The sequence below is a fragment of the Aspergillus ruber genome, assembly GCF_000600275.1.
Source record: "Aspergillus ruber CBS 135680 unplaced genomic scaffold scaffold00023, whole genome shotgun sequence".
Classification (NCBI taxonomy): domain Eukaryota; kingdom Fungi; phylum Ascomycota; class Eurotiomycetes; order Eurotiales; family Aspergillaceae; genus Aspergillus; species Aspergillus ruber.
In genome coordinates, this window is record NW_024467319.1 from 360352 (window position 1) to 386558 (window position 26207).

The following is a 26207-nucleotide window of genomic DNA, read 5'->3' on the forward strand; positions in this document are numbered from 1 at the left end:
ATTTACAGGAACGCAGTATTGGGGTAATTTTCATACGGGTGTAATATCAAAGTATCCAGGTACATGTATCGGGAAGATCCGAGTTGTTGCATTCATTCGAAGTATTAGAATGGTAGGCTCAGGCAGCAGAATATGTCCGTTATTTGGGCGAGACACCGCTGAAACTATATAAGCATCGTACGCGGCCATCTACACGCGAAGGATGAAGGATGAAGCTTCAATGACGGGCTATGTGGGAAAGTTAGTTTGATTCGGACATTAAACGGTCCTGCGTCTCAGTTCTGGTTAAATGCATCATGCCATTCTCTGGTTGGGTTATCCGAGTATGTCGGATATAGGCGCAGAAACACTATCAATTAGCGAGCAAACGTCTAGCGCAATGCTCAGATGGCTTGCCTACAGGCTACAGTTCGAATCCCCGGGGTCTCCGGATGTCCGAACGTACTCCGGAATATAGGTTAACGGAAGAAGTGGAGATATCCTGGACCCCCAAGTACGATGACAACTACATCTATCATCCTGAAACAACCTACAGATTAGATCTCTTGAGATGCCGATGATGTAGGGATATCTACCAATCTATATCAGACAACATTGGCATGTTATACAAAGCACAAATTCTCCGTACTGCATGAGCATGCAGGGCTTTCTGTAGGAGCTTTGGCCAGTGTGGGCTGGTTGTGTTTTGGATAAATGTGATCCGTAGCTTAATTTCCAGTGTTTGTGTTTGCATCTATGCTTGTACGGGGTATTCTGTACGTTTCATATGTAGTCCATCGATAGAGCCAATGTACAGAGTAGATTTATACTATGCGGGGACCCCGCAGTGCTTGTTGGATATAATGAGACCCTTTATGGGGCTGGATAGGGTACACTAGATCTGTGTGCTTGTGCTCTGAGACATTCCCACTATGCCTAGAAATGGAGTGAGTATACTTGAGGAGATCGTCCAATGGATGACGATGCATCTGAATTTTATTTGGATCAGACGCGGTGTGTCTGTTTATTGTGATGAAATTGTTTGTAGAGTACGTAGTCGAGTGGCAGTGGCTTGCAGTTGAGTTAAACCTGGATTCCAGGGATTCCTGGGAGTGGGGCCACTTCTTAGCAAACTATACTCGTATATCCAAGGCGAGACAGTCCTGTAGCTCGGTCTGAGCAAAGTCTCGAAACTATGCTAGCACTATAGCATACGAACAAACCTCAGTCTATGAACATTTCCGAATTAGGAAAAAGCGGACTCGGCGGACGGGCCATATCAATCTGCCGGAGTGGATTGACCAGGGCTGATGGGTAAGTTTGCCCTGACCACCGTACAGTAATCGTACACAAGTACAAAAGACTCGTACTCGACCCTTACGTTCAGGGTCCAGATCGGCAAAGTTCTGGAAGTCGGAAACTGCTAGAGATTTGCCCGATTGGGCGAGAATGGACAGACCCTGGCTGAAACTATTCCGGATTCAGCGCAACGGATGCAGATCAGGGGCATACATACGTACACTTGCTGTGTGCAGTGTACTTGTAATCGTGTACGTAGTAGTACACTGACAGCTAGCCAAGAGCCGGATTCGAGCTTAATCGGTTGTTTGATGAGCCATTAACGCAGCGCAGCCACTCTCGGACCAACAGGGTAGGGGCCGCGAATGTTCCGCCAACGCAAGCAGCCGCTGCTCTGACGACATTTGCATGGGTATTGCATATTGTATGTATTGTAAATGCCAAGGCACCAGGATAAATAAGGATCTCTGCTCTGTGGGCTGTGATTGGGCTGATTGGATGTGCCGTGCTGCTGGAACAGTTCTTGTTCTGTTGCACAGCATTTGACGCGTAGCCCTGGTAAGTGTCATGTTTGAGGTTTATTTGCTGCATCTACACAGTAGTCTGTAGGATAATGACGGATAAACGAGTACCAACCGAAAATATTCTTACTTGTAGTACTTTGTACTCTATCGCTCTACCTTGTATCTCTCCTACCTTGTACTACAACGTACTTAGAGTACAGAGTACTGTGCTCACAATCCTCCGTAGTGCTGATAACGTGTGCAGAGGACACGCGGCCCGTGGAACCCTCGCGGGAAAGGCGGTCTGTGAGTGGTGGAGCAGACGGGCGGTAGCGCCGATCTCAGGGGTCTTTTTTCATTTGCTTTTTCTTCGCTTTACCAATACCGCAAATTACCGATTGTTACAAGAGTACAACAACGACAACAAAGCGTTGCATTGGATTGTACTCCAGAGGTGACAGTATTGGATAGGAAGGAGGACAAACACGGCTGATAAGTAGGTAGTATATAGAAGGCTCTCGAAAATACACAACAACCTATGGGACGCAGCGGAAATATAAAAGGCAGACTGTGTTCATAGTATGGGGAAGATATCCGGAATAGGAATGACGAGAGAGGCCAGGTGGCCACTGTATATTCCAGGAATCCGGAAGCAACGCGGAAACAAAAATGAGGGCTGGAGAAGAGTTCATAGGGACCAACTGTCATTTCCGAGTTCCCTCTCGTTAGTGTGGTGCCCTATGATAGTTACTCCGTAGGGTTGGATAGGGTGGTTGGTACCGGGATCAGCAAGTGTATCTGAATCGAACATCGCATCCGAGGTTAGAGTAGGATAATCATCCATTGTACTCTGTACTCTGTACTCCGTACAGAGTAGTACTCCTTACTCTCTCAAAAATTCCAGAGTACATACTCTTCTGTACCGAAGTGGCCAATGGCCAGAGGCAAACGGCGATATAGATAGCACGCCACCACCAGATGCCAGATTTGTATTACGCTCCATACGGGGATAGGGTCTTGCGTATATACCTGGGGTAATTTACACTTGCAAATTACGCTGTATTACAGAACGATTTCTACTATGTGCAGATATTGATGAATCTATCAGAACTGATAATAGCATCATGCTTGTTGAGATGAATTCAACGAGATGAATTCATAAATCTCTATATTTACTACAATCACTATCACCGTAGCGATTCCAAGACTCATAAACGGTCATTGTTGCGGCCGATGCTACAGTGTGGTACCGTAATTACACGGCCCCAGCGCAACCCGTGGTCCATTATTCGGTATTCCCACTTGGGATCGTTTCTTCTTCTGTTCTCATTTTGTTCTCCTGTTCTTGTTTCCTTCTTCTTCTCTTTTTCTCCCTCCTTCACTGCATCCTCTTCCTTTTTTCTCACTCTTCTTCGGGCTCATCTTCTCAAGCCATCTCGTCTCCTCGCTCATCCCTCTCCTCCCCTCCGTCTACTCCTTTGTCAGTAGCCCTGGGCTCCTAGTTCCAATTGTGACCTTTTTTGGATCGGTTCTGTCTGGTCCAGGACCTGCGACACGGTCCGAGCACTTTTTATCAGTCTCTCGTTGACGCTCGCTCGAATCGGCAAATTCCAATACTGCTGAATTTGCCCATCCACTCTTTCATATAAACGACTGCCTCTCCTCCCTTCTGACATCCGTTCGTTTCGGTGAACCGGCTGTGCGACTACGACAGCTGATCTTGATGTGTTATTGATTCTATCCAACGACCTATAATTATCTTGATTTATTTTCTTTTCTATGCTGAAAAGTTTTCTACGTCCTAATTCATCCGCCAAAATGCCGATGTTGCGACTGAAAACCATCTTCCCCCTCGTGGCCCTCTTCTCCATTGGGTTCTTCTTCTGGGCCATGGAGCGGTTTGATCGCACTGCCTTCGTTCGTTTCAGACACCCCGTGGATCGCGTGTCAACACCACCTCCTACCGCGCCTCAGATTCAATTGCAACAGTCTGAAACTCCTCCCCCCTCTTCCTCGTCCTCGTCCTCTTCCAAGGCCTGCGGGTTCGAACCGGCTGGTCCCCCGTCCATGCCCTTCACCGAATGGCTTCAGCGCAAGAACTACACCCGCATGTACTTCCGTCCTCAGCATGTGAACCCCAGAACCGAGTTCCGCTCGCTGGAGAGCATCGAGCAGCCGGTCATGCCGCCCATGTCTGTCTTGGAACGAGGTACTATCGTTGCGCAAGAAAACGAGGATCCTTCGCTGCCTTGTCCATCGGTGATCGACGTCGATGTGGCTGCTGATGACACTATGGATGAGACTTCGAAGATGCTGTTTGGCTTGGCCACCACGGCTGACCGTCTGGACCGTCTCCTTCCTTCTCTGCTCTACTCCTATGGAGGCACCAAGGCTGGTCTGGTCGTTCTCGTTCCCGAGAGCGACGATGACATTCCCAAGCAGGAGACCTACTTCCGCAACCGTGGCTTGGATGTGCGCTTGATTCAGTCCCCCCTGGACTTCACTGCTCGTTACTTTGGTATGGTCGAAGCATTCGCCAACATCATCCGCACGGAGCGTCCTCAGGTCCAGTGGCTTGGTTTTATGGATGATGACACCTTCTTCCTGTCTCTCCCCACCATTGCTGAAGAATTGAAACTCTTTGATGTGAACAAGAAGCACTACATTGGTACGCTCTCCGAGGCCAGCTGGCAGGTTGACACCTTCGGTCACATTGCTTTCGGTGGTGCCGGTGCCTTTGTCTCAAAGCCATTGCTCGATGTTCTCGAGACCTACTATGATGAGTGCCAGTCCTGGGGTGAGCAACCCGGTGACCAGAAGCTCGGTCAGTGCATTCAGCGCTTCGGAGAAACCCCTCTTACTCTCTGGCCCTCTTTGTTCCAGATGGACATGAAGGGCGAAGTCGACGGTGTGTACGAGTCCGGTCGCAAGATTGAATCCATGCACCATTGGAACAGTTGGTACACCAAAGACGTGGTCAAGATGGTCACCGTTTCGGCTGCTGCTGGTCGCAAGTCGGTCCTCCGCCGCTGGGTTTTTGACCAGGAAGAATACATCAACGAGGCTACCGGTGGCTCGATTCGCCAGTTCTGGGTCATGACCAACGGTTACTCTCTTGTGAAGTACACCTACGACGAATACACCCCTGACGATGCGATCAACTTCGACCACACCGAGAAGACGTGGGAAGAAGACCCCCGTGGTTACGAATCTCGTCTTGGTCCTCTCCGTCCTAAGGACCAGGAGGGTGTCACCAAGGATCGGTGGTTGCTCAAGGAAGCGTTTGTTGTCGGAGACAACGTGCACCAGTGGTATGTGCGTGAGGAGGATGAAGGCCACAGCGTAATTGAAGTTGTCTGGCTCGGCCCCAAGGGTGGCGGCGGTGCTGGTGTTGGTGTCGGTGGATATCTCAAGGCTCCTTAAGTATAACAGCTTGACGAATTAGAAAAGGGCTCTGATACTGAGGCTGGTCCTTGGACATATGTGAAAACTTTCCTTTCTTTTACTTATTCATTCTTGCACATGATTTCTTTTTTTTTTTTTTTTCTTTTTTTTGTTTGCCTTCTACTATTACTTTTTTATACTCCTTTTACGTTTTCCTTTCCAACATTCTCTTATGAATTTCAGCCGTCGATTCACACCACCACCACCGCCACCACCGGGCCCGAAAGAGGCGAAAACAGAGATATTACAGATGCTGGTGCATGGATGTGGTTCTATCTTTTCCGAGAACTGATTTGCTTGGCATGCAACTTCTTGATTGTTGATTTAATTCGGCGTTGCATTGGCGGAGTCCGAAATGGCGCAGTTGATGATCGGAAACAGGTGTGGTTTTATATTGTTGTTCACGTCGCACTTTGCTTTAATTGAGTATCATGATCGATCCTTCACTTTTCGAGTCATTGCTTTTCTTCCTGTTGTCTGGCTTTTGCTTGTTGCTTTGACGAAGCCCATTACTATGTACGCATTTGTAAGAATAGACGCTTTGGACCGGGATGGTCTCTTCCTAATTTTCTTTTTCTTTTTCTGGAGAATAGCGTTTAGATTTCTTATGCAAAATATTACGATCAAGTCTAAAATCAATGGTTCAACAGTATCGACCAAGTACTACTCTGTACAAGGTGAACTCAAGAGTTGCAACGGAGTAGAGAACCCGGTTCAACGAGGATTACTGAATCGAGATCCTTCGAAGTGCTTTCCTCTTGTCCTGTTGAAATGGGTAGTTCCATACCGCCTCCCAATTCCTTCGACTCCTACATAGAACTAGTATTCCTTCTATGGAGTTTACCTCATTGAGAGGATAACCTCATGATGATGATGATTCTATTCCCATCCTTGGACAGGTTTGTCATGTGCCGGATTGTCCCACTATTCCGGCCAATCAGGGGCGATTTCTTGTCCCCGCAGCTGAATGCGGTATGGTATTGTATGTATGTTTGCCGCATCGAGTATTCCTGATTACTGCCTGTCCAGAATCCAGATAACAAATATAGAATATGCCAGAGTGTACAGAGTACGGAGTACACATTACTATATTTGTACAGAACAGCGCAGGTAAAACTATGTACTACTTGTATGATTCTCTGTAGATCATGGTCTATGATCCGTACAATACAGTACACGCGTAACGCCCCGCCCGTGACGACACGTGATACACGTGACACACCGCCTTCCCAAGGCAAGAGCCACCATGCCCTCTTCGAACTCCTCCCGTTTTTTCCCTCTTTTTTCTCGTTCTGAACCCAAACCCTGCGAAGCAAAACGCGTTACTCGATTTGGTCATTTCCTCCAAAGCATCATTCCTCTTTAGGCACTTCCTGTTTCGTCCATTAACCACTGTGCTTGTTCGATATTATCAACTGATACACCCTTTTTACCTCTTCCCTCCCCTTCAAACCTCTTTTTTTTTCTCTCTTTCGTTTTCGGTTAATCGCTATCATGGCCGACATCACTGCCGTCGGTGAGGAGAACCCTTCTCCTACTCAGGATGAGCTGCAGCAGGCCGCGGCCGGTAATGGCGCTCCTGATAACCGCACTCCCAAGCGTCGTATGAGCGACGATGAAGAGGATGAGGAGAAGCAGGGTCGCGAGCGCAGAAAGATTGAGATCAAGTTCATTCAGGATAAGTCGCGTCGCCACATCACCTTCTCCAAGCGGAAGGCGGGTATCATGAAGAAGGTATGTCGTCTACCATCGCGTTTCTTTTTATTTCATTGTCTACTGTTCTTTTGATTGATGCTAATTATTGCAGGCGTACGAATTGTCCGTCCTCACAGGCACTCAGGTGCTGTTGCTGGTCGTGTCCGAGACCGGCCTTGTCTATACCTTTACCACCCCTAAGCTCCAACCATTGGTCACCAAGGCGGAGGGCAAGAACCTTATTCAGGTGAGTACTTTGTTTCTACATTGCAATTCATTGTGTCCTGACTTATATTCTTTGTCCAGGCTTGCCTCAACGCCCCCGACCCTACCACCAGCGAGAATGGCGTCGACGCCCCCGAGGTCCCAGCGGAGACCCCCGAGGATGTCAACCACACTAATGTCAATGCTGCCGCGGCCCAACAGACCAGCATCCCTCGTCCTACCGGAATGCATCCCGGTTACATGACCAACGAACAACAGCAGCAAATGGCCTACTACCAGAACCACCTCCAGCAGCAACAGCAGGCGGGTGGGCAGTACCCCGGCATGTCTGTCGGTGGTCGCATGCCCACGCAGCACCAGCCTACCGCATAATCTTATCTACTCTTACCTACGCTCCTACGCACCTCCTCTTTCTGTTTTCCCTGCATATGGTCTTGTTTTTAGTAGCTGAGGAGTCCAGAGTTCAGTTGTTTTTGCCTTCTTTCAGCATCTACCCTTTATTTACACCCCCTCTCGTTATCTTCTCTCTCTCCACCTTGACATTTGATACCCGACAATCCTGTTGTTCAACGCATCATCGCATGAAAACGGGTCCTATAAATATAATGCATCTCCCCTGTTTACTTTTCGACTGCAAACGAAAACATGCAAAATCGAAGAACAGCATGGACAATTGTCTCTTCCTGTAACCTCGTTAAGGCGTCGATGAGTCTGGCGTTTACATACTCTGCTTTGGAACGTGTGATGCCTTTTGATGAAAGTGACACAAAAGAAAGAAACAAACAAAAAAAAAAAAAACAAGAAACGGTCAATCCACTGTAACTCTACATGATCAGGTGCAATGACTGGATCTGGACTCCGAGGTTAATTTGGTCTGCTATTCTGTTCTTCACATCTCCTAATCATCTAGACGACTGGTGGAGGTGGCGGTGTTTCTGGTGCATTCCTTGATTCTCTGGCGAAGTGGTTTCTATTGTCTCCTATTTCAAAACTGCCGTCTCCTTTTGTCTTGACTTTCAGGCTGTTTGTTCTTGTCTGCTATTTACCTCAATTTGACATGCTGCGTTGTGTTATGCCCTGGTCTGTCTACCATCGGTCAATGGAATGTGGTAGATAGGATTTATTGATCAAGAGGGCTATGAAGGAATGGTCATTTCTCTTTATTTGATTGGGTTTAGTAGTTAGTGGTGTCATTTGAATGGACTGGATCTTAATATTCATTTGATCATGTCAGTATCCGTAGGTCCATTCATCTAGTCTTGGATGTCTTCGTCTTCGGAACACATCTAGTACGAGGATGTTATTGGCACTGTACAATGTCATTGCTCATTTTGCCATGTCGAGATTGACCAAAATGTCTAATTTTGAGAACTAGTGTGTTGGTTGCATTTGTTTCTAGGCCCAATGTTTGATATTCGAAGTCCACATTTCGAGTATCGCGATCTTGGAAGAATCTGGCCAAAGTTTCTTCGTTTTGAAGAACGACCGTCTCGTTGTTATTTCAGTGTACTCGTTTGCTTAACAGGCTCAGGAACCAGACTTGCTGATGCAGACTAACAAAAGCAACGTATAGGCTCGTCACTGAGAAGATTTGTATGGGAAATAGAAATTTGTCTTCAGCTTTCCATGCATGTTTGACATCCTTTGGGGATGTAATCTCCTGGTCCCAAGAGTGACGATCTGGTTCCGTGGCGTGGGATATGTTTTCACATGTCTCTTTCTTGACGATAGAATAAGCCACACACTGCACTGAGGGAGTCGTGCTTTGTAAAGTATACTCAAGTAGTATTAAACCATGGATATAATTACTCCGTATGGAGCTTCGAAGCTCAATGCCATTATGCCTGGCAGTTCAGAACAACAACCAACAATTGGCTTAACCTTGATGGGCTGCTTTGTTTCTTTTGCGATACGTTTGCAACATTATTTGTGGGAATAAGGGACGTCTTGTAAACGTATCAGGAAACTTATGTATGCAGATATACCCATCTGAGGCGCGATACGGCCATCGGTCATTTCTGTTCACTTCCGTCTGTGCTGTGGGTGTGGCATTCCAACGACGGATAGCCCGTCGATGTCATGCGCGTAATATATTGACAAAGGATAGCCAAAGTTCGTGGTCATCATAAGTGGCTTGGCCATCGTAGTTTTCTGTTACCAGTCGCGTCGTTTATTGTAAACCGGCCAGCAAACTTCGTCGAAGAAACGATCCGGGACAGCAGGTTGCAAAATTCAGAATATTACCTGCGCTCTTGGTATGCATACCCACATTTTTGATATTGTGGATGGACTTGCACTAATTTAGCACAGCACGAAGGCGCTGGGAACTTATAATCTAGCCACCCCGCACTCCCCATGGACGTGAGCCCTAACGCTAGCACCTGTGCGTTGTCGAAATCAGATCACATGTACGCCATCGTACTAAGACTGTAGAGGAGAGTCTGTTTTATATCAAGAAAGAACAGTTTGTGAAGGAGAGGACTGTACACTGACTTCAAGCAATCAGATATTGTGCTTCAAGTTCTAGGCTAGCAGGCTCAGTCTTGTAAAAAAGAAACACGTGTAGCTGGAGTTCTGCCTCCATGAAGCTCCCTTGTCATTGCTTTAGTTCTATGCCGACGAAGGCTGGGATATTCCAGAGGTGGAATTCTCTTGTAAAAACCAAGGCGGAAGTAGCCCTGGCATGGCGTTTAGCGTACAGTCATTTTGGAACTGGAACACGATTGTGCAACCTACACTCTTGTTGACTGGCTTTGCTAGCCAGCGGTAGGACACGAACGTTCTATCAACGCAAACCTTGTCCCGGTGGACTGGATTGAGCTCCACGTTATGGTGCCAAAATTTCTAGCTGTCCCCAGTCTTGCCGGAATTAAATATGAACACGAGAGGTCAACATATCCTCTTCTCAGTAAGCTCGGGAAGGTCAGGAGAGGACTAAGGTCTATTTTATTGGCGGGGGTGTACGAAAAACATCACCCATGTCCAGACCTCATTACATATTAGCAAGGATTGCTGTCACCGCAGAAAAACCCACGAGACCTTGATAAATATAGCAGCACTTATACTCAGTTCAATTTAGTGGAAGTGAGGGAGAATCTTCAGTCTGCTCGGTCCGATTGTTAGCCCAGCGTCGTTTGTAGAGAATACATTGATGGTGTGTTTCCTTACGTCTCGTGTTCGTCGGAAATAGATATTGACGTATGGCCCCATGGATTTCGACCACTGGTGTTATAACTGTGTATCTCCGGCCATGTTGGACGACCTCTTGTTGCTGTACGTGGACAGATAGTCACGGAGCACCCTCTAGATCCCACCATCCCTCTTCACATCAAAGCCGACGAACATCTGTAAATTGTCCCATATTCTCCGTCTTATCAATAGATTCTGTCTCCCGCTCGCCTTTATGCATTGTCCGGTTGTCAATCATATGACTCATTCCTTCTTCCAGGCCATCATCTTGACCATATTAAAGTGCATGTCCATGGCCTTACAGGCACTTTGTCTATGGCGTCTGCGGTAGAATATGGAAAGCCGTAAAACGACCAAAAGACATGTTTTTGAAACATCTGCTTTGTGCCCGAGCATCATTCTCGTTAAACTAACCGTCGGATACATTGTACTACTCCAATTTGATCCTGTGCGTGAAATACGCTTAACCTTTGGTCAAATGGGGCTTGTTGCAGCGCAAGATACAATGTCTGATTGAGTTTTTCTGGTTTGCTGTCAGTTCATGTGCAACAATGCGCTGTATCACTCTTGTTATTTTTCAGCACGTCTTCCACGGTCTTCTCCTGTAGCAGTGGTCGGTTTCCATTACCGATTACTTGGAGATCATGAAACAATGGATGATGGCGGTTCAGAAGTAACTTGTAAGACTCCCTTAGTATAGTTATCAGGACTCCCTCTTGACCTCCAGCCCAGTAAATATCGGCACGTTTCTGAGGTGACCGTCGGTGGTTACGCCGAATCTCAGCTCATCTGGCCCCTTAGACAAGGACTCAACGGGCCCCTACAGGTGTTTGGAGTGAAGTCGAAGACAAACCATGTAGTCTATTTTCTTGGGCATAGGGTGGGTGGTAGAGGTTCTGGTTTTAGCAATTGAGATCGCCAGCTTGAGTAATAATTTATGGATGGAGAACCGCAACCCAATGGACCAAGGAATCGATAGTCCCAGAATGTACTGCGTTCTCATCCTGTAAGAACTCCAGGAGATATGCTCCGAGTAGAGAAACTTTCTCGATCTCTCATTGTTGTCATAGGCCGTTTGGACAACGAGCTTGCGTTTCTTGACACTGATTCTCAAGTCATTTTTGAATCTTGTCTTGCTCGTACTTTGAGAAGGATCACTTCTCCATCTCGGTCCTTGTTGTCATATCTGGTAGGGGCTATAGCTTGCACTTAGACCACGTCCACTATGAAGCCATCGTTAATATGTATACAGGGAACAATCAACTTAAGGACGGTATTTCTTCACAGAAAAAAAAAGTTGCGATGTACGCTCCAAATTGGATATTCGGTTTATCCGGTCGACACGGTGAGTTTTTTAAAAGCCATAAATCGTATGAGAGCCCTGCCACGACGATACTTGAAGGGTGCTCTCATAGGTTGGTGGTTTCACATATTCGACTTGGATAATCAAGACGAGCTCTGGGATTTGTTTGAATGAGAGTAATGTACCACTTGCCCAGAGACAAAGCCATGGGAGGGTTAGGTAGGTGGTTATGAAGGTGTCTGGTTTGATGGGGGTTTAAAGTGGGTGGTCGAGGTTATATATTCGGTGACATTCACCAGTGACATCCCATCAACAGGCCTCGAAGTATATCTAAACCAGGAATCTATTTGGCAAGTAGCTAATTCACTTGAAATCCACTCTAGAAATCAATTTATTCAAGCCAAACTAGAAACCCGATCTATCTACTCCGTCCATACTGTACAAGCCAAGGGTATTCGTATTGATAATCTATAATAGGGTATGTAATTATATAAATAAATTTAAACATCCAAGCAAACCGCCAAAAGATACTCACGACGGCGCAGGACCGCGACCCTCAAGATCCGGGGAGCGTTCACGGTCATTCCCCGCTTGCTGTTGCTGACCGGACCAGCGAGAAAGGAATCGAACTCCGGTTCTCCAGGCATTAGTTAGAGGGTTCCTCGAGCCAGCGAGGAAGCGGACTCTAGGAGCGGGTTCGTTATTAGGATCAGGTTGTTGTTCTGGTGTTGGTTGTTGTGACCCGCGGAAGAGCTGGTCGTTTCGTGCATCTTGGGTGCCGTAGCCAACGTTGGTACCGTTGGATTCCCACTGCGACTTTAGAGGCGAGCTTGCACTCTCCGATGCAGGTGATCTCTGCTGCGATTTGCTCTCGCGGACGGACGGGGGAATCCGGCGTGGATCCCAGTTTCGGTAATTGAGGAGAGGGTTGGTAGTCGAGCGTTGTGATCGGCGCAACACGCCGTCTCGCAGTGTTGCATAAGTACCGCTTTTGCTTCGTGGTCGCGCTGGGATTGTGTTAGTCGGACGATAGAAAGGTGACGGTCGGAAATTCGACGACTCCGGATAATCCGAGTCGTCGAGCTCTGCCCATATTGAAGCCGAATCCAAGCCGGGAGTGGAGCTCCGATGTTGCGTAGGCGCAAATGAGGATGGTAGACTGGGCGTTCGTCGATGACTAGACCTGCGCTGCGGAGGAGCTGCCTGTAGAAGCGGCTGGCGCTCGCCAGGTTGGCCTTCCTCGCCATCCAATCCTAACCCATGCAGATGATTCTCCTCCATGACGGCCATTCCCGGCCCTAAGCCTGTCTGCGAAGATCCAACCACGGTAACAGCAGCATGGTTGTCAATGTCTTCTAACCGCCACGAAAGACAAAGCACTCCGTTCAACAGAATAACGGTACCAAGAGCAATAAGTCCCGCGCGGAGTCCGCCCAAATCGGACACCTGTCGAAAGTAGATGAGACCGTCCAATATAGCAATGATGTTGTAAATGCAAAACACAAAAGGATAGAGCACGCTGGTACTGCAAAGCTTCAGACCGCGGTGGAGGAAAAACAGCTGGGAGAGGGCCAAAGCGATGACGCTAATCAGAATTATCCATGATTGCCATCGGTTGAACTGGTTTGTGCGGTATACGATAGTGCGGACTAGCAGCTCAACAGCCGACTTGGCCAGAAGCAGGGTGTGGGCCGACAAAATTCCACTAACCAGACCAAAACACATTCCCCGTACGAGCCGGATGCGACTATGGACCACCTGTAGATGCCGTGCACTCGAATGCCTCCAACGAGGTGAAGAGGAGAGAAGCCTCAGCATTCGAGACCCCGCTAGGATCCCCAGCATGAGGATGACGGTTCCAACGACCCATAGTATAAACGGACGGCGCTGCAAGAGTAGTAATAACTGATCCAACGTATGCGGTGGCTCCCCAATTGCGCCAAACGTGGCGATCAGTATCGCGCCGACGCAGACCAGGATCGTACCGAGTAAGGAGAATCTGGTAAATGCTTCACCGAGTATCACGGTAGCGAAAATGGTATTAAAAACGAGACCGGACTATCGTGCGACGGGGTATTAGCAGAGGAAAAATGAGGAGAAGGGGGTCGTTATACTAACGGCTTGAAGAGTCGAGAGAACCGGGAGCGGAAGGGTGGTGATTTGGATCGTACTCCCGACGATATTCGATACAACGAACATCAGCATGCCCAGCTGTAATCGTCAGAATGTACGGTATATAGTCGCATTTCTAGGGAGCGTACCTGCCATCTTCGACGCTTGTACGGAGGTCGGCGTATTTCGTACGGATCCTTTTCGTCTTCGAGGATATGCGACTTGCGCTGAAGGGTTAGACCGATAGCCTGGACACTGGTCGAGATCAACCCGACCAACACTCCGACCTGCAATTGTCAGCTGAGGCTCATATCAGAGAATAATGATAACACAAACCGCGACACTCCCTTGGGGAGACAAGTCACCGAGCTTCCCCATCACGAAGTAATCGCAGGCATTGGAGAAAGGCGCAGGACCGTATAGTAATGCAATCGCCAAAGGAAGAGGCAGGATGATTATCGATAAATAGACGCCATCGTCAGGACAAATATAAATGATGGGATGGATGAACGAGGGAAGTTTTGAAACAAAGAGCGATAAGTAAGAGGTGGACGGTGACTTCATGCGGGAACGCCGTTCCTGAGGCTTAGTTAGACAGTCAGCCGATCCACCACTTCACCCATCACTCGTCACTACAGACCTCCGACTCAACACTATTACAGCTACAGCAGCAACAATAACAACAGGAAGATAGCTTCGTGAGGCATGTAAGTGAAAGATACCTTCTAGCTACTATCCATTTGAGCATTTTCTCGCTATTCCTGTTGATGCCACTGTGACCGCAACGACTGACCTTATCACCTCCCCAGCAGCATTCCGCATCGGGAGTCTGAGGTCTCCCATTCGATATCGATTCCAATCCCTATTCTTCAAAACTTGAATTCTCCAATCCCAACCGCCAAAATGTCGCAACATGCCCTCTCCGACGACCAGGTAGGCCACGCCCTCCCTCTCCCACCCTCGGAACCATAGTATTGATAGCCATGGGCATAACAGGTCGCGGGTGAGCTCCGCAAGATGACCGCCTTCATCCACCAAGAAGCCCTGGAAAAAGCCCGTGAAATCAACCTCAAAGCCGACGAGGAGTTCGCCATCGAAAAGTCCAAGCTAGTCCGCCAAGAAACCGCCGCCATCGACACCCTCTACGAGAAGAAGTTCAAGCAGGCCGCCATGTCCCAGCAGATCACGCGCTCGACGCTCGCGAATCGTACCCGTCTCCGTGTGCTGTCGGGTCGCCAGGAGCTGCTAGATGATCTGTTCCAGCAGGCGAGGGAGAAAGTTACTGGTATTGCGGGCGGGGATGCGAAGAAGTACGAGGAGGTGCTTAAGGGGCTGGTCCTCGAGGGATTGTATACGTTGAACGAGGACAATGTTAGCGTCCGCGCACGGAAGAAGGATTATGATTCTGTCAAGAAGGCTATTGAGGAGGCTACTGCGGAGTTTAAGAAGACCGTTGGGAAGAATACTGTGGTTGAGTTGGATGAGGAAGAGTCGCTGCCAGATGGATCGTAAGTTCTCCACTCTAAAGGTGCTCGTTCATTTTCTAACTAAGATAGTGCCGGTGGTGTTTCCATCATCGGAGGCCAGGGCAAGATCGAGATTGTCAACACCTTCGAAGAGCGACTGCGGTTGCTCGAGATTGACGCCCTCCCTGCCGTCAGAGAGATTCTCTTTGGCAAGAACGAGAACCGGAAATTTACTGATTAGGAAGCTAACCCGTGCGTGTTTGTGATACCGTTTGCGTATGTTTTCAATTTACCTGGCGTTCTAGTTTCCTCCTAGAGGCATGGATTGTATACAGATAACTAGTCATCGTCTATATTCAGCGCTGCCACAGTTCTATTGATACAGTAGCTGCATTGTCATCGATCATTAGTCGTTATTCTAAGCGTTATAGTAAAGCGATATACTCCGTCTGGCAAACGGTGTCTCAGCTGCTAAGACTTGAAGCAGCTGTAACTGTTGGAGCCGTGCTATGAATCTGGAGCATTGACAGCTGACAACCCAGCGTTGTCAGCCCAGTAGGATTGTTCCGCATAAACCGTAATAACCCATAGCGAATGCAAGCCCATCATGAAAACTTTTTCTCGTCCATGACGGACGCTTCTGGCTTCTCCTTTGGCACCCGCCTCGTGTATTTCGTTATCTTATTACTTTTATTCTCGTTCAATTCAACTTGAAATCCCACCTTCCTGGGCTGCGGCTTCGACCGTACTGAATACAAGACACGGTAATGCAAGGCCTCGAGCCCTTCCTTGGCGAGCGTCCGTTTAAGATGTGAGACACCCGAGTCCTCAATCGAAGTGAAGATCTTCTTGAGCCGGTCCGCGAGTGCATCAATTTCAGCATTGAACGCATTTTCTGCCTCTTTGCTCGGGAATCCTAACACAGCCCAACCAGGATCAATGGCGATGTTGAGAAGGATAATGATGGAGCCAAGTTCGCCATAGTCGTATTCGGCGGTCCCTTTGCCTTTGTGGAGTTTCACGTCGAAGCGGCGGTTTCTAAGGACTTGAGTCATGCGTTTTAGGTCAAGGACAGTTTCGGGGGGTTCGGTTAGGGGGGCTTCGTCGTGCGTTAGGTAGGCGACAGCGAGACGACAGCGTAGTAATGATATCCAGCTTGATGCTGGGAGCGTGTGTTTGAGAAGACGGCTCTGGAATGCGGGGTCTTTGATAGTGTCATAAAGGAATGTGCAGATACGATTTATCTGACCACCGTTCATTAGGATAGAGGGCCCATGACTGCTTTAGGATAACTTACTGTATCATCAGTGCCGTCTTCGGGTATCGCTTTCAGTACTGTTGTAATAGCCCTTTCAACTTCTGAACAGACAATGGTATCTTTCATCAACGAGATATCAATCGTTAAGCGGAATAGGATCATCAGTATCCGTTCCCGGGTATCATCGGCGAACCTATGGGAAATCAGGACTATGGAACTTGTGGACACGCGGACACGGAACTTACAGGTCTGCTGCACCCCGAAGCAGCTCCAGGACCGAAAGCAAAGGCTTGTGGTTGCTAAGCGATGTGTTTGGCGCTGACTCTGCTGCCTTGAATTAGTTGTGATAACCAAACATTAGAGCGTTGAGCCTTACGTGGATCTGGTGAAACTGGTTCTCTTAGTGCCAATGCTTTGGGAGTCGCGCCCAATCGTCGAAAAAGCAGATCAATGTCGCTTGGACGTACAAGGGACCTGACTCGTTCAGCAGTAGCATGCTGACCAAAATCCGTTAACGATTAATAACTCTGAAACGTGTGAGCGATTTAGAACCAACCTTGAACATCCTACAATAAACTTGTCTCAGTTCGTCCCGGGGTTCAGCGGGTACTAAAAAAAGAACAGTAAGTATCAAACTTAAACGGGAACGGGCGTTCTGCAACGTACCCGAATGGAAAATCCACTTGACCAGCTCGTCCGGTAAAAGCTGTTTTGACAAAGCAAAGTCCACAATGCCGGAATGAAACGCACGTTCACGCGAACCGGGCTCTGCAAGCTAGTTAGAGCCAACTAGACAAATGCCGATAAACGTCGACAGAACACGAACCTCGCAACACCGCCATATATGTCCCTGGCGCTACAGAATCTCGAGGGAATTCCGGAGCAGGGGGTGGCGCCTCCTTATTACTGAAGATTGACCAAGCTTTTTCGTGATCAAAAGCTTCTGTCCTCCGAACTGCTTCGAGTAGACGCTGCAACCCCAGCTCATCGTCTTTATCACCCAGAGCTGATGTCAGCATACTCTCATGTAGTTGTTTGTCTTGCCCATCGGAGCCTGTCGCAGCTGTACTCTCCTCTTCCAGCTTGATAGTAGCCCTTATTTTCGCGATGCTTGCCTCTGTCTCGTTGTCGTCGACTGCATCTATAACCAAAGCATCTAGCGTATTCTTGTATTTGGGAGCCGAGAAACTTTTCGCATTGAGTCTGGACGGCTGCACATCATTTATTGACAACCGCGTCTCCCGTATTTCACCGGATTTCTTGCCCGCAGCGTCCTTGGGCCCAGACCCAAGCTGGGCAAAAAGCTCCTCCGGAGATTCCAGCGACGCAATAGAGTCCGTATCTTCTCCATCCGAGCTAATGACGACTTCTTTTCCATTGATCATGCGCCGGGTTGGAATGTCCGCGACAGTAGAATCGGCGCTTTGGAAGCTTGGCTGCGGTGGCCTCTCACCCTCCTCCTTCATGCGCGGCTTGTCTTCTCGAGATGTAGGTAAATTGAACGACGGCGGGGAGGCATGATTTGGAAGTGATGACGATGGCGGCTCTGTCAGTGGAGAGGTAGTGGGGGAGTCGATGCTCCTTCGTGGTCGGTCATTGTCAGTAGGACTTTCTGGATTGGCTATTGGGAAACTGGGACGATTGAAGAAGTCCGCGATGCTGCGAGACGGAGGCATGTCGAGACCCTTTTGCACGGACTTCTTTCTTCACTCTGAGGAGATCCTTTTTACGGCGGCTTATTCCTCCTGCAGCAACACGACGGGTGACGCGCGCTAGCATCGCGAAATCACATGACTCTGAGTCAGCAAGACCATATTTCCATTTTTGGATATCGACGGGGTGGAAGAGAAAAGATGGAGAGGTTTGGCTCTCGTTTCTCCATCCACTGGCGAAACAGAAGTGAACAGGAGATCGTCTGACAGACTCGTATTTGAACAGCGGATGCTGACATTTCCGAGTATTTACCGGGGCTTTGCGCATTTGCGCAGTCAGACATTGCTAAAAATGGATACGCTACTTTTAAATCTACATCGTGTTTGGAATCTCGCATCTGACGGCATTTCTACCATGTGTCGAGTACGAGGTTGTGAAAAATGCACTGCTGTGCATTTTATGGCCTGACTCCTACTTGAGCATTATTCCTACATATTCCTACTGGCTTGTTTTGGAACGGCCAGGGGAAGGTCAAAATACCGCTGATCTGCTTTGGGTTTACAACCTTGTTCTCCACTTTGCATTTCTGGGTTGATGACCATCGTTGTGGAGAGTATTTTGTATTTCATACAGACTGATTTATGAAAAACTGTACTCTGTAGGAGGGCGATATTGTAGATACGGGGCAGACTAACTAGCAATATAGATCGAGGAAACCGACAAGCGCGCAAACAGTTGGCTAGATGCAGAATCCTCCGTGCGGTGCCTGGAGTCTGCACAACAGTCTGGAGAAGAGTGGAGGTGAGAAGTATTATGATGTATCAGGCGGAGACACTCAATTCCACTAAAATAGTTCCTTTTTGCTGCGATTGGGTCCAGATCTTTCCTGTAATTTACAGCGAGGGAGGATACAAATTACTGTAGATGACCTTTGCTCCAGACAGACTCCCTGGCAAATAACCCGACTTCCTTCGAGAACCACCCATCTCTCCATACTTACCACTATTACTGCTGTGGAGGACTATTGTACACTATACTGTTTTAAGAGCCTGGCTTATCACTATGCCAAGCCTAAAATAGGAGAGTGGTAATACCGATACAGAGCAATAGGGGGAAGAGCACTTGTCGAGTCTTGTATGGAGTATAAGACTGTTGATTGGAAGAAGACCGCTTGCTGTGGTCAATTGCAATCAAGGAATTGTATCAAATCGAGGTAGTTTGAATTAGCTGGAATTATGCAAGCTAATATGTGAATGCGAGATCACGCCTGACACAAGTACAGTACAGAATAGACGGCCAAACGCCAAGCAATATCAGGAGGCACGACGAAGTGTCATTGAAAATCGCATGGCCGGGAAAAGATAGAGACCCGTCCAACTAGGGAACGGGCGGAAACTGTAAACTTTACCTTCGGTGCGATGCCAGCACGATTGTATAGATTGCCTGATCGGGAAGACGTCAAAATTGCTGACTTGTCGATCGATAGGCACTGTTGGAAATATTGGTGTCGCGTACCCTTCTCGAACGGAAAGTGTTCGCTTGTGTTTGCCATGGCTGCCAATCTTTGGTCGAAGGACCACCTATCCAAGTGCCAGTGAGACTTCTCAATCGAATAGGATATCAGCACTCCATACGGAGTAGTAGTGTATGCCTCCGGTCCCGGGACACCTTGATGCTTTCGACCTGTCTCTTCGCTGTATCTCAGTGGTCCCCACTAGAATGGAGAGGCTTCCAGGGGATTCGCATCATTTGGGCTCTATCAATGAGAGAAGTAAACCGGAAGAGTGTGGTTGGAAAAGAAGTGTCTACCAAATACAGAAGAGCATATTCTGCCGTTGAAACCGCCCTCAACAAGCTGCTTGCAGGAATACTACTTCAGGTATCCGCATACTAGAAACATACGGAAGTCGAATGGTTGTTCCTACATGGTGGTAGTGGTATTGGCGATACTACTCTGTACGAAAGAGCAATACCCTCCGACATAGGATACCAGACTAGCCCCGATATGGCAACTCACCTGATCGGCCCCACAGCCTCATCAAAAATGGAGGACCGATGCAGACAATCCCGGTTTTTCGATGCGACAACCGGGTCGTCATAATTTAATGTTAAATAAAGCAGGCGTGGGGTTTGTGTATGGATACATAACTGAGTGCTCGGATATGCATCATCGTCCTTGTGCCGTCTGTCCCTTAGAAATCAAGCTCGCCTTTGGAAGAACCAAACTATACAAGCAACGGTTACTATGGTTGCCACAACAGAGATTTTTTTTTTTCTAGTCCGTACGCTCGTTTTCCATAATCGCAACCGAATTTGGAACAAGAGGGTTTCATCCAGCCCGGTAGTCTGAAGGCTGGAGGTTGGTTTGGAAGGTTGGAAGTTATTGGTGGCATTATGACGAGATACGTTGTGGTCAGGAATACAGTAAGATTATAACAATATTCAAACTATTAACCTTACTATATACTCCGCACTTGTAGCATAAAGAAAGCCATCCGCAGCATAACACAGTGTACGCCTTGTCCATCCGTTACATCCGATGTCCAGGGCTTAAACTTACGCGTTCCCATCGCGGATAAGTGCGGATTATTGGGCTACTCTAAGCTGAGTCAGCCTCCAATCGGCACTACACGGCTGGGCGGTAACAAAAAAAAACACCGCCTTACTTGTGGCCTGGCGATGGGCTGGTACAGTACCGTATGTAATACTGTAAGTTACCAGTTCCCTCGTTTCCCGGCGAGAGTCAGTCAGAGAGACAGAGAGTTTCTAGTAGCAGTTAGTCGTAGTAAGTCGCAGCAAGTGTCCTTTCTCTCTCTCTTACTACTCCCGTACCAACCACTACTACTAGTAGTCCTACTACCGCTATTCTCTTCTCTTCTCTTTTCTCTTCTTTTATTCTCTTCGATTTTCTTCCGTCATTTCCTATTTGATTAATCATCGTCAGCGATCTCCTTCCCCCGTTCGTTTTTGCCTTCGACGATTTGGAACTACGACAGACGATTTCTCAGCAAGTGACGTCCTCCTTCAACCTTGTCGACGCAAAGACCATCGCCCTACGCATATTGTATGGATTACGATTTCGCAGTGTTTTAGTTTTTATCGACCGCGCTGTCTCAGAAAACAAGGCAGTATCGGAGGTTGAACTACTAACAGGGAAGGCAAAAAAACAACCCCCAGGGATCTCACGGACTGGCTGCGCTGTCGGGGTCCGTCTCACTTGGAGCGGATGCTCTCCCTCCATCATCATAACCTGGCTCTTATACGATTGTCCTTGTCCCTTTAACTTTTACGCCCTTGCGAGGGCCGACAACCGCCTAAATGTCTGTACAATTCGAAGGCGCCGCCAATAACGACCCGGGTGCCGACGATCGCGAGTTGAGCAACCAAATCTCGAAACCAACAAAGCGTCAACGATGGGCAACAACACGAATGGGAACTGCCAGTGGGGTACGAAAACGTGTCTCTATCATGGATCGCTTGCACCGGCGCTCGCATCTGAACGATGAGAAGCGCAAGTCGGCTGCGGCAAATTCATCCAACGGAGGCGATACCTCAGCTGATCATGATGAAAAAGGCCCCAACCGTCGTGTTTACTTCAACATTCCTGTCCCTGAATCTGAACGCGATGAGGACGGTTTCCCAAATAACAACTACCCCAGAAACAAGATTCGCACGGCGAAATACTCTCCGCTTACGTTTGTTCCCATGAACATCTGGTTTCAGTTCCATAACATTGCCAACATCTATTTCCTGTTTGTCATTATTCTCAACGTATGTTATGCTCTTACCTCTCTTTTGATAGTGTGGCTAACGGTTTGCCATAGATTCCGTCCATTTTCGGTGCCAACAACCCCGGTCTTAACGCTGTCCCCCTGATTGTCATCGTTGTGGTGACCGCCATTAAAGATGCTATCGAGGATTGGCGGCGTACTGTACTCGATAACGAGTTGAATAATTCACCGGTTTATCGCTTAGTTGACTGGAGTAATGTTAATTCGACCGAGGACAACGTCTCGCTATGGCGACGTATCAAAAAGGCATCTACTCGCGCGACGGTTGCAACATACAGATTCTGCCGGGATTTCATCAACGAGAAGAGGGGCATTCAGCCCAAAAAGGGGAATGGGATAGACGACTCTTTCACAGATCCTGTCGATCCGCGGGCTTCTGTATACACCCAGCGCGATCTTGGTCTTTCCAATCGCGACCAAGGTCTGGACGACGCCGCGATTCAGATGACCCCTGTTCCGTCGCCCACTCCAGATGCACGACCAGATTGGCCCATGTCCAACGGAGACAGCAGCAAATTCCTTCATCCTGACAAGGCAGCCCGTGATCCAAGTCCCTCTCCGGCCCCTTCGGCCGCGACGCCTCCTCGAAAAGGCGGCAGTGTCCTCGACATGGCCAAGCAAACTCCGGAGACAGCCCGTTTCAAACGTGATTACTGGAAAAGCGTCCAGGTTGGAGACTTCATTCGCTTGTACAATGGAGACCCGGTGCCTGCCGATATTGTTGTGTTATCAACCTCTGATATGGATGGTGCATGCTATGTTGAGACCAAGAACTTGGATGGTGAGACCAACCTGAAAGTGCGCCAGGCCCTGAATTGCGGCCGTCAAGTCCGACACGCCAGGGATTGTGAAAAGGCCGAGTTCACCATCGAAAGCGAGGCCCCGACCGCTAATCTGTACTCGTACAATGCTTCTATCCGCTGGGATCAGCGTGACCCGGATTTCCTTGACGCGCCTCGCAAAGAGATGGTTGAGCCCATCACGATCAACAATATGCTACTCCGCGGTTGCTCCCTTCGCAACACCGAATGGATTCTAGGCGTGGTCGTTTTCACTGGATCTGAGACCAAGATCATGCTGAACTCCGGTGTCACACCAACCAAGCGGGCGCGACTTGCCAAAGATCTGAACTGGAACGTTATCTACAACTTCATCATCCTGTTTTTCATGTGCTTGGTCATGGGTATCGTGAACGGTGTTGCTTGGGCTTCCAGCAATAAGTCGCTTAATTACTTCGATTACTCGCCGCCCGGAGACACTGCTCCCCCGGTTACTGGTATCGTCACCTTTTGGGTCGCTGTCGTTCTCTTTCAGAACTTGGTACCCATCTCGCTCTACATCTCGCTGGAAATCGTTCGTACTATCCAGGCTGTGTTCATCCACTGCGACGTTTTTATGTACTACGACAAGCTGGAAATGGCGTGCGTTCCCAAATCTTGGAACATTTCCGATGATGTTGGACAGATTGAATATATTTTCTCTGACAAGACCGGTACATTGACCCAGAATGTCATGGAATTCAAGAAGTGCACCATCAATGGAGTTCCATACGGTGAAGCGTACACGGAAGCCCAGGCTGGTATGAAACGCCGGGAAGGTGGCGACGCGGAAATAGAGGCCGCTCAAGCTCAGGAGAAGATTGCTGCCGATACCGTTAAGATGCTTGAGATGCTTCGTGGAGTCCATGACAACCCGTATTTACGGGATGAAAACCTGACTTTCGTCTCACCCCACTTCGTTTCGGACCTAGAAGGTCAATCTGGCAAAAAGCAAAAGGCGCTTGTTGAGCATTTCATGGTTGCCCTGGCTGTGTGCCATACTGTTATCACGGAACAAACCCCAGGCGACCCACCGCAGATTGAGTTCAAGGCGCAGTCTCCCGACGAGGCTGCTTTGGTCAGTGCTGCTCGTGATTGTGGTTTCACTGTCATTGGCCGAGCCGGTGATGATCTGATTGTCAATGTCATGGGTGAAGAACGGACGTACTCGGTTATGAACACTCTCGAGTTCAACTCGTCGCGAAAGCGTATGAGTGCGATTGTACGGATGCCAGATGGCTCGATTCGACTTTTCTGCAAGGGTGCAGACAGCATCATCTACTCGCGGTTGGCACCTGGGAAACAACATGAATTGCGACAGAAGACCTCCGATCAGCTTGAAATGTTTGCCCGAGAAGGATTGCGAACTCTCTGTATCGCAGATCGGGAGCTTAGCGAAGAGGAGTACCAGATCTGGAGCCGCGAACACGACATTGCAGCAGCGGCTCTTACCGACCGTGAGGAGAAGCTTGAACAGGTATCCAGTGCCATTGAGCAGGAACTCATGCTTATTGGTGGTACTGCAATTGAGGATCGACTTCAAGACGGTGTGCCGGATACCATCTCGTTGCTGGCAGATGCGGGTATTAAATTATGGGTTTTGACCGGCGACAAGGTCGAAACGGCTATAAACATTGGATACTCCTGCAACCTTTTGAACAACAATATGGAATTGATCGTGTTCAATATCCCTGAATCTAAACCGGAACAGGCCGCACAAGAGCTTGCCAATCAGTTGCAGAAGTTTGGCTTAACAGGATCCGACGAAGAGCTCATAGCTGCCCGTGAGGAGCACGCACCACCACCACCGACTCATGCTGTTGTGATTGACGGTGACACGCTCAAGCTCATGCTCACCGACGAATTGAAGCAAAGGTTCCTGTTGCTGTGCAAACAGTGTCGATCGGTTCTCTGCTGTCGAGTCAGTCCTGCCCAAAAGGCGGCCGTTGTGAAGCTGGTCAAGAATGGTCTTAACATCATGGCTCTGTCGATTGGTGACGGTGCCAACGATGTTGCCATGATTCAGGAGGCAGATGTTGGTGTCGGTATTGCTGGTGAAGAAGGTCGGCAAGCAGCCATGTCATCTGACTATGCCATCGGACAATTCCGATTCCTTCAACGGCTCATCCTGGTTCATGGAAGATATTCCTATCGCCGTATGGGTGAGACTATTGCCAACTTTTTCTACAAGGTTAGTTCCAGCACTCTCCATTTCCCTTCAAGTATGATGCTTGATGCTAACAGTATCTCAGAACCTGGTTTGGACGTTTGCTCTCTTCTGGTACTGTATCTACAACGACTTCGACGGTTCCTATCTGTTCGATTACACCTACATTGTCTTGGTCAACGTTGCTTTCACTTCGTTGCCTGTGATCTTCATGGGAATTCTAGATCAAGATGTCGATGACAGGGTATCATTGGCCGTGCCTCAATTGTACATGAGAGGTATCGAGCGGAAGGAATGGTCGCAGCTCAAGTTCTGGTATGTTTCTCAGCTCTTGCTGCTTTTTGAAGATATTAACACACTTCAGGTTATACATGGGTGACGGTCTCTATCAGTCGATCATCTGCTACTACATGCCGTATCTGCTGTATAAGCCCGCGAATTTCGTCACGGCAAACGGTTTGAACGTCAACGACCGAACTCGTATGGGTGTTCTGGTTGCCTCCGCTGCCGTTATCGCCAGTAACACCTACGTTATCATGAATACCTACCGCTGGGATTGGTTGACTGTGTTGATCAACGCTATCAGTTCTATCCTGATCTTCTTCTGGACTGGTGTCTATTCTTCTTTCACTGCCGCAGGGACGTTTTATCATTCGGCAGCGGAAGTATACGGGACCCTGTCCTTCTGGGTGGTTCTTCTTATTACCGTCATAATCTGTCTCCTCCCTCGTTTCACTGTCAAGTCGATCCAGAAGGTTTTCTTCCCTTACGATGTGGATATTGTCCGTGAATGGGTTACCATGGGTAAATTTAAGTACCTGGAAGAAAACGAAAACGAGACGTACGTGCCTCCTTCTGTTGCACCTGGCTCTGGGGATACATCCGCAACATCTTCGGACTTGGGGAAACCAATTGAGCCTTCTATGAAGCAAGATCCCTTTTCAGACGATCACCAAGCCATGTATCCGCCATCTGTTACACGTGCCACTCACATGCGGAGCCAGAATGGGAGTAACGGAACGAATTATACAGATAGCCTTGACCATGTACAACACCATACTCAGCCGGTGGACTTCGTTCGGCCTGCACAGACACGCCATTCATTCGACAGAGATCTACCGAGTTATGAGGCCACGAACGACTTCTCGACTGCGGCCACCCATTATCAACAGGTCCCACACGGTCCTCTTAAGGGTCACAATGATCCTCCTTTAAATGTCGTATAGAAATCATTCTCCATCTTCGTCTTATATATTCACCTGATCTCTTTTTGATACGATGATTGTCGGTTCATTCGTCGGTTAT

At 48.4% G+C, this 26207-nt stretch overlaps 8 protein-coding genes across 8 annotated transcripts; 6 read left to right on the plus strand and 2 right to left on the minus strand.

The window, feature by feature from the left end:
- Positions 1-2966: 2966 nt before the first annotated feature.
- On the plus strand, positions 2967-3415 carry EURHEDRAFT_166872 (uncharacterized protein). The gene has a single exon (XM_040777826.1). It carries the CDS (start codon positions 3015-3017, stop codon positions 3267-3269), a length of 255 nt encoding a protein of 84 aa, XP_040636852.1. The 5' UTR covers positions 2967-3014; the 3' UTR covers positions 3270-3415.
- Positions 3416-3599: 184 nt separating this feature from the next.
- On the plus strand, positions 3600-5204 carry gfsA (glycosyltransferase family 31 protein; the record flags this gene model as incomplete). Its single annotated transcript, XM_040786535.1, has 1 exon — positions 3600-5204. One exon carries the CDS (start codon positions 3600-3602, stop codon positions 5202-5204), a length of 1605 nt encoding a protein of 534 aa, XP_040636853.1.
- Positions 5205-5392: 188 nt separating this feature from the next.
- On the plus strand, positions 5393-6080 carry EURHEDRAFT_166874 (uncharacterized protein). The gene has a single exon (XM_040777827.1). The coding sequence runs from the start codon at positions 5581-5583 to the stop codon at positions 6040-6042; it is 462 nt and encodes a 153-aa protein (XP_040636854.1). The 5' UTR covers positions 5393-5580; the 3' UTR covers positions 6043-6080.
- Positions 6081-6719: 639 nt separating this feature from the next.
- Positions 6720-7517, plus strand: EURHEDRAFT_460780 (SRF-TF-domain-containing protein; the record flags this gene model as incomplete). Its single annotated transcript, XM_040784680.1, has 3 exons — positions 6720-6959; positions 7033-7167; positions 7227-7517. The coding sequence occupies 3 exons, from the start codon at positions 6720-6722 to the stop codon at positions 7515-7517; spliced, it is 666 nt and encodes a 221-aa protein (XP_040636855.1).
- A 4416-nt stretch (positions 7518-11933) lies between these two features.
- EURHEDRAFT_414738 (DUF803 domain protein) lies at positions 11934-14284 on the minus strand. Its single transcript, XM_040782514.1, has 4 exons — positions 14086-14284; positions 13899-14036; positions 13756-13848; positions 11934-13695 (listed from the first exon to the last, which is right to left on the minus strand). Exons 1-4 carry the CDS (start codon positions 14125-14127, stop codon positions 12169-12171), a joined length of 1800 nt encoding a protein of 599 aa, XP_040636856.1. The 5' UTR covers positions 14128-14284; the 3' UTR covers positions 11934-12168.
- A 368-nt stretch (positions 14285-14652) lies between these two features.
- Positions 14653-15456, plus strand: EURHEDRAFT_404620 (H(+)-transporting V1 sector ATPase subunit E; the record flags this gene model as incomplete). The annotated part of the gene is made up of 3 exons (XM_040780321.1): positions 14653-14682; positions 14746-15257; positions 15306-15456. 3 exons carry the CDS (start codon positions 14653-14655, stop codon positions 15454-15456), a joined length of 693 nt encoding a protein of 230 aa, XP_040636857.1.
- Positions 15457-15820: 364 nt separating this feature from the next.
- On the minus strand, positions 15821-18352 carry EURHEDRAFT_525002 (uncharacterized protein; the record flags this gene model as incomplete). The annotated part of the gene is made up of 7 exons (XM_040786940.1): positions 17300-18352; positions 17140-17241; positions 17030-17082; positions 16850-16970; positions 16719-16800; positions 16513-16666; positions 15821-16459 (listed from the first exon to the last, which is right to left on the minus strand). Exons 1-7 carry the CDS (start codon positions 18147-18149, stop codon positions 15821-15823), a joined length of 2001 nt encoding a protein of 666 aa, XP_040636858.1. The 5' UTR covers positions 18150-18352.
- Positions 18353-21444: 3092 nt separating this feature from the next.
- EURHEDRAFT_404622 (phospholipid-translocating P-type ATPase domain-containing protein) lies at positions 21445-26128 on the plus strand (the record flags this gene model as incomplete). The annotated part of the gene is made up of 4 exons (XM_040780322.1): positions 21445-21897; positions 21951-24926; positions 24988-25217; positions 25267-26128. 4 exons carry the CDS (start codon positions 21445-21447, stop codon positions 26126-26128), a joined length of 4521 nt encoding a protein of 1506 aa, XP_040636859.1.
- Between the last annotated feature and the right edge of the window lie 79 nt (positions 26129-26207).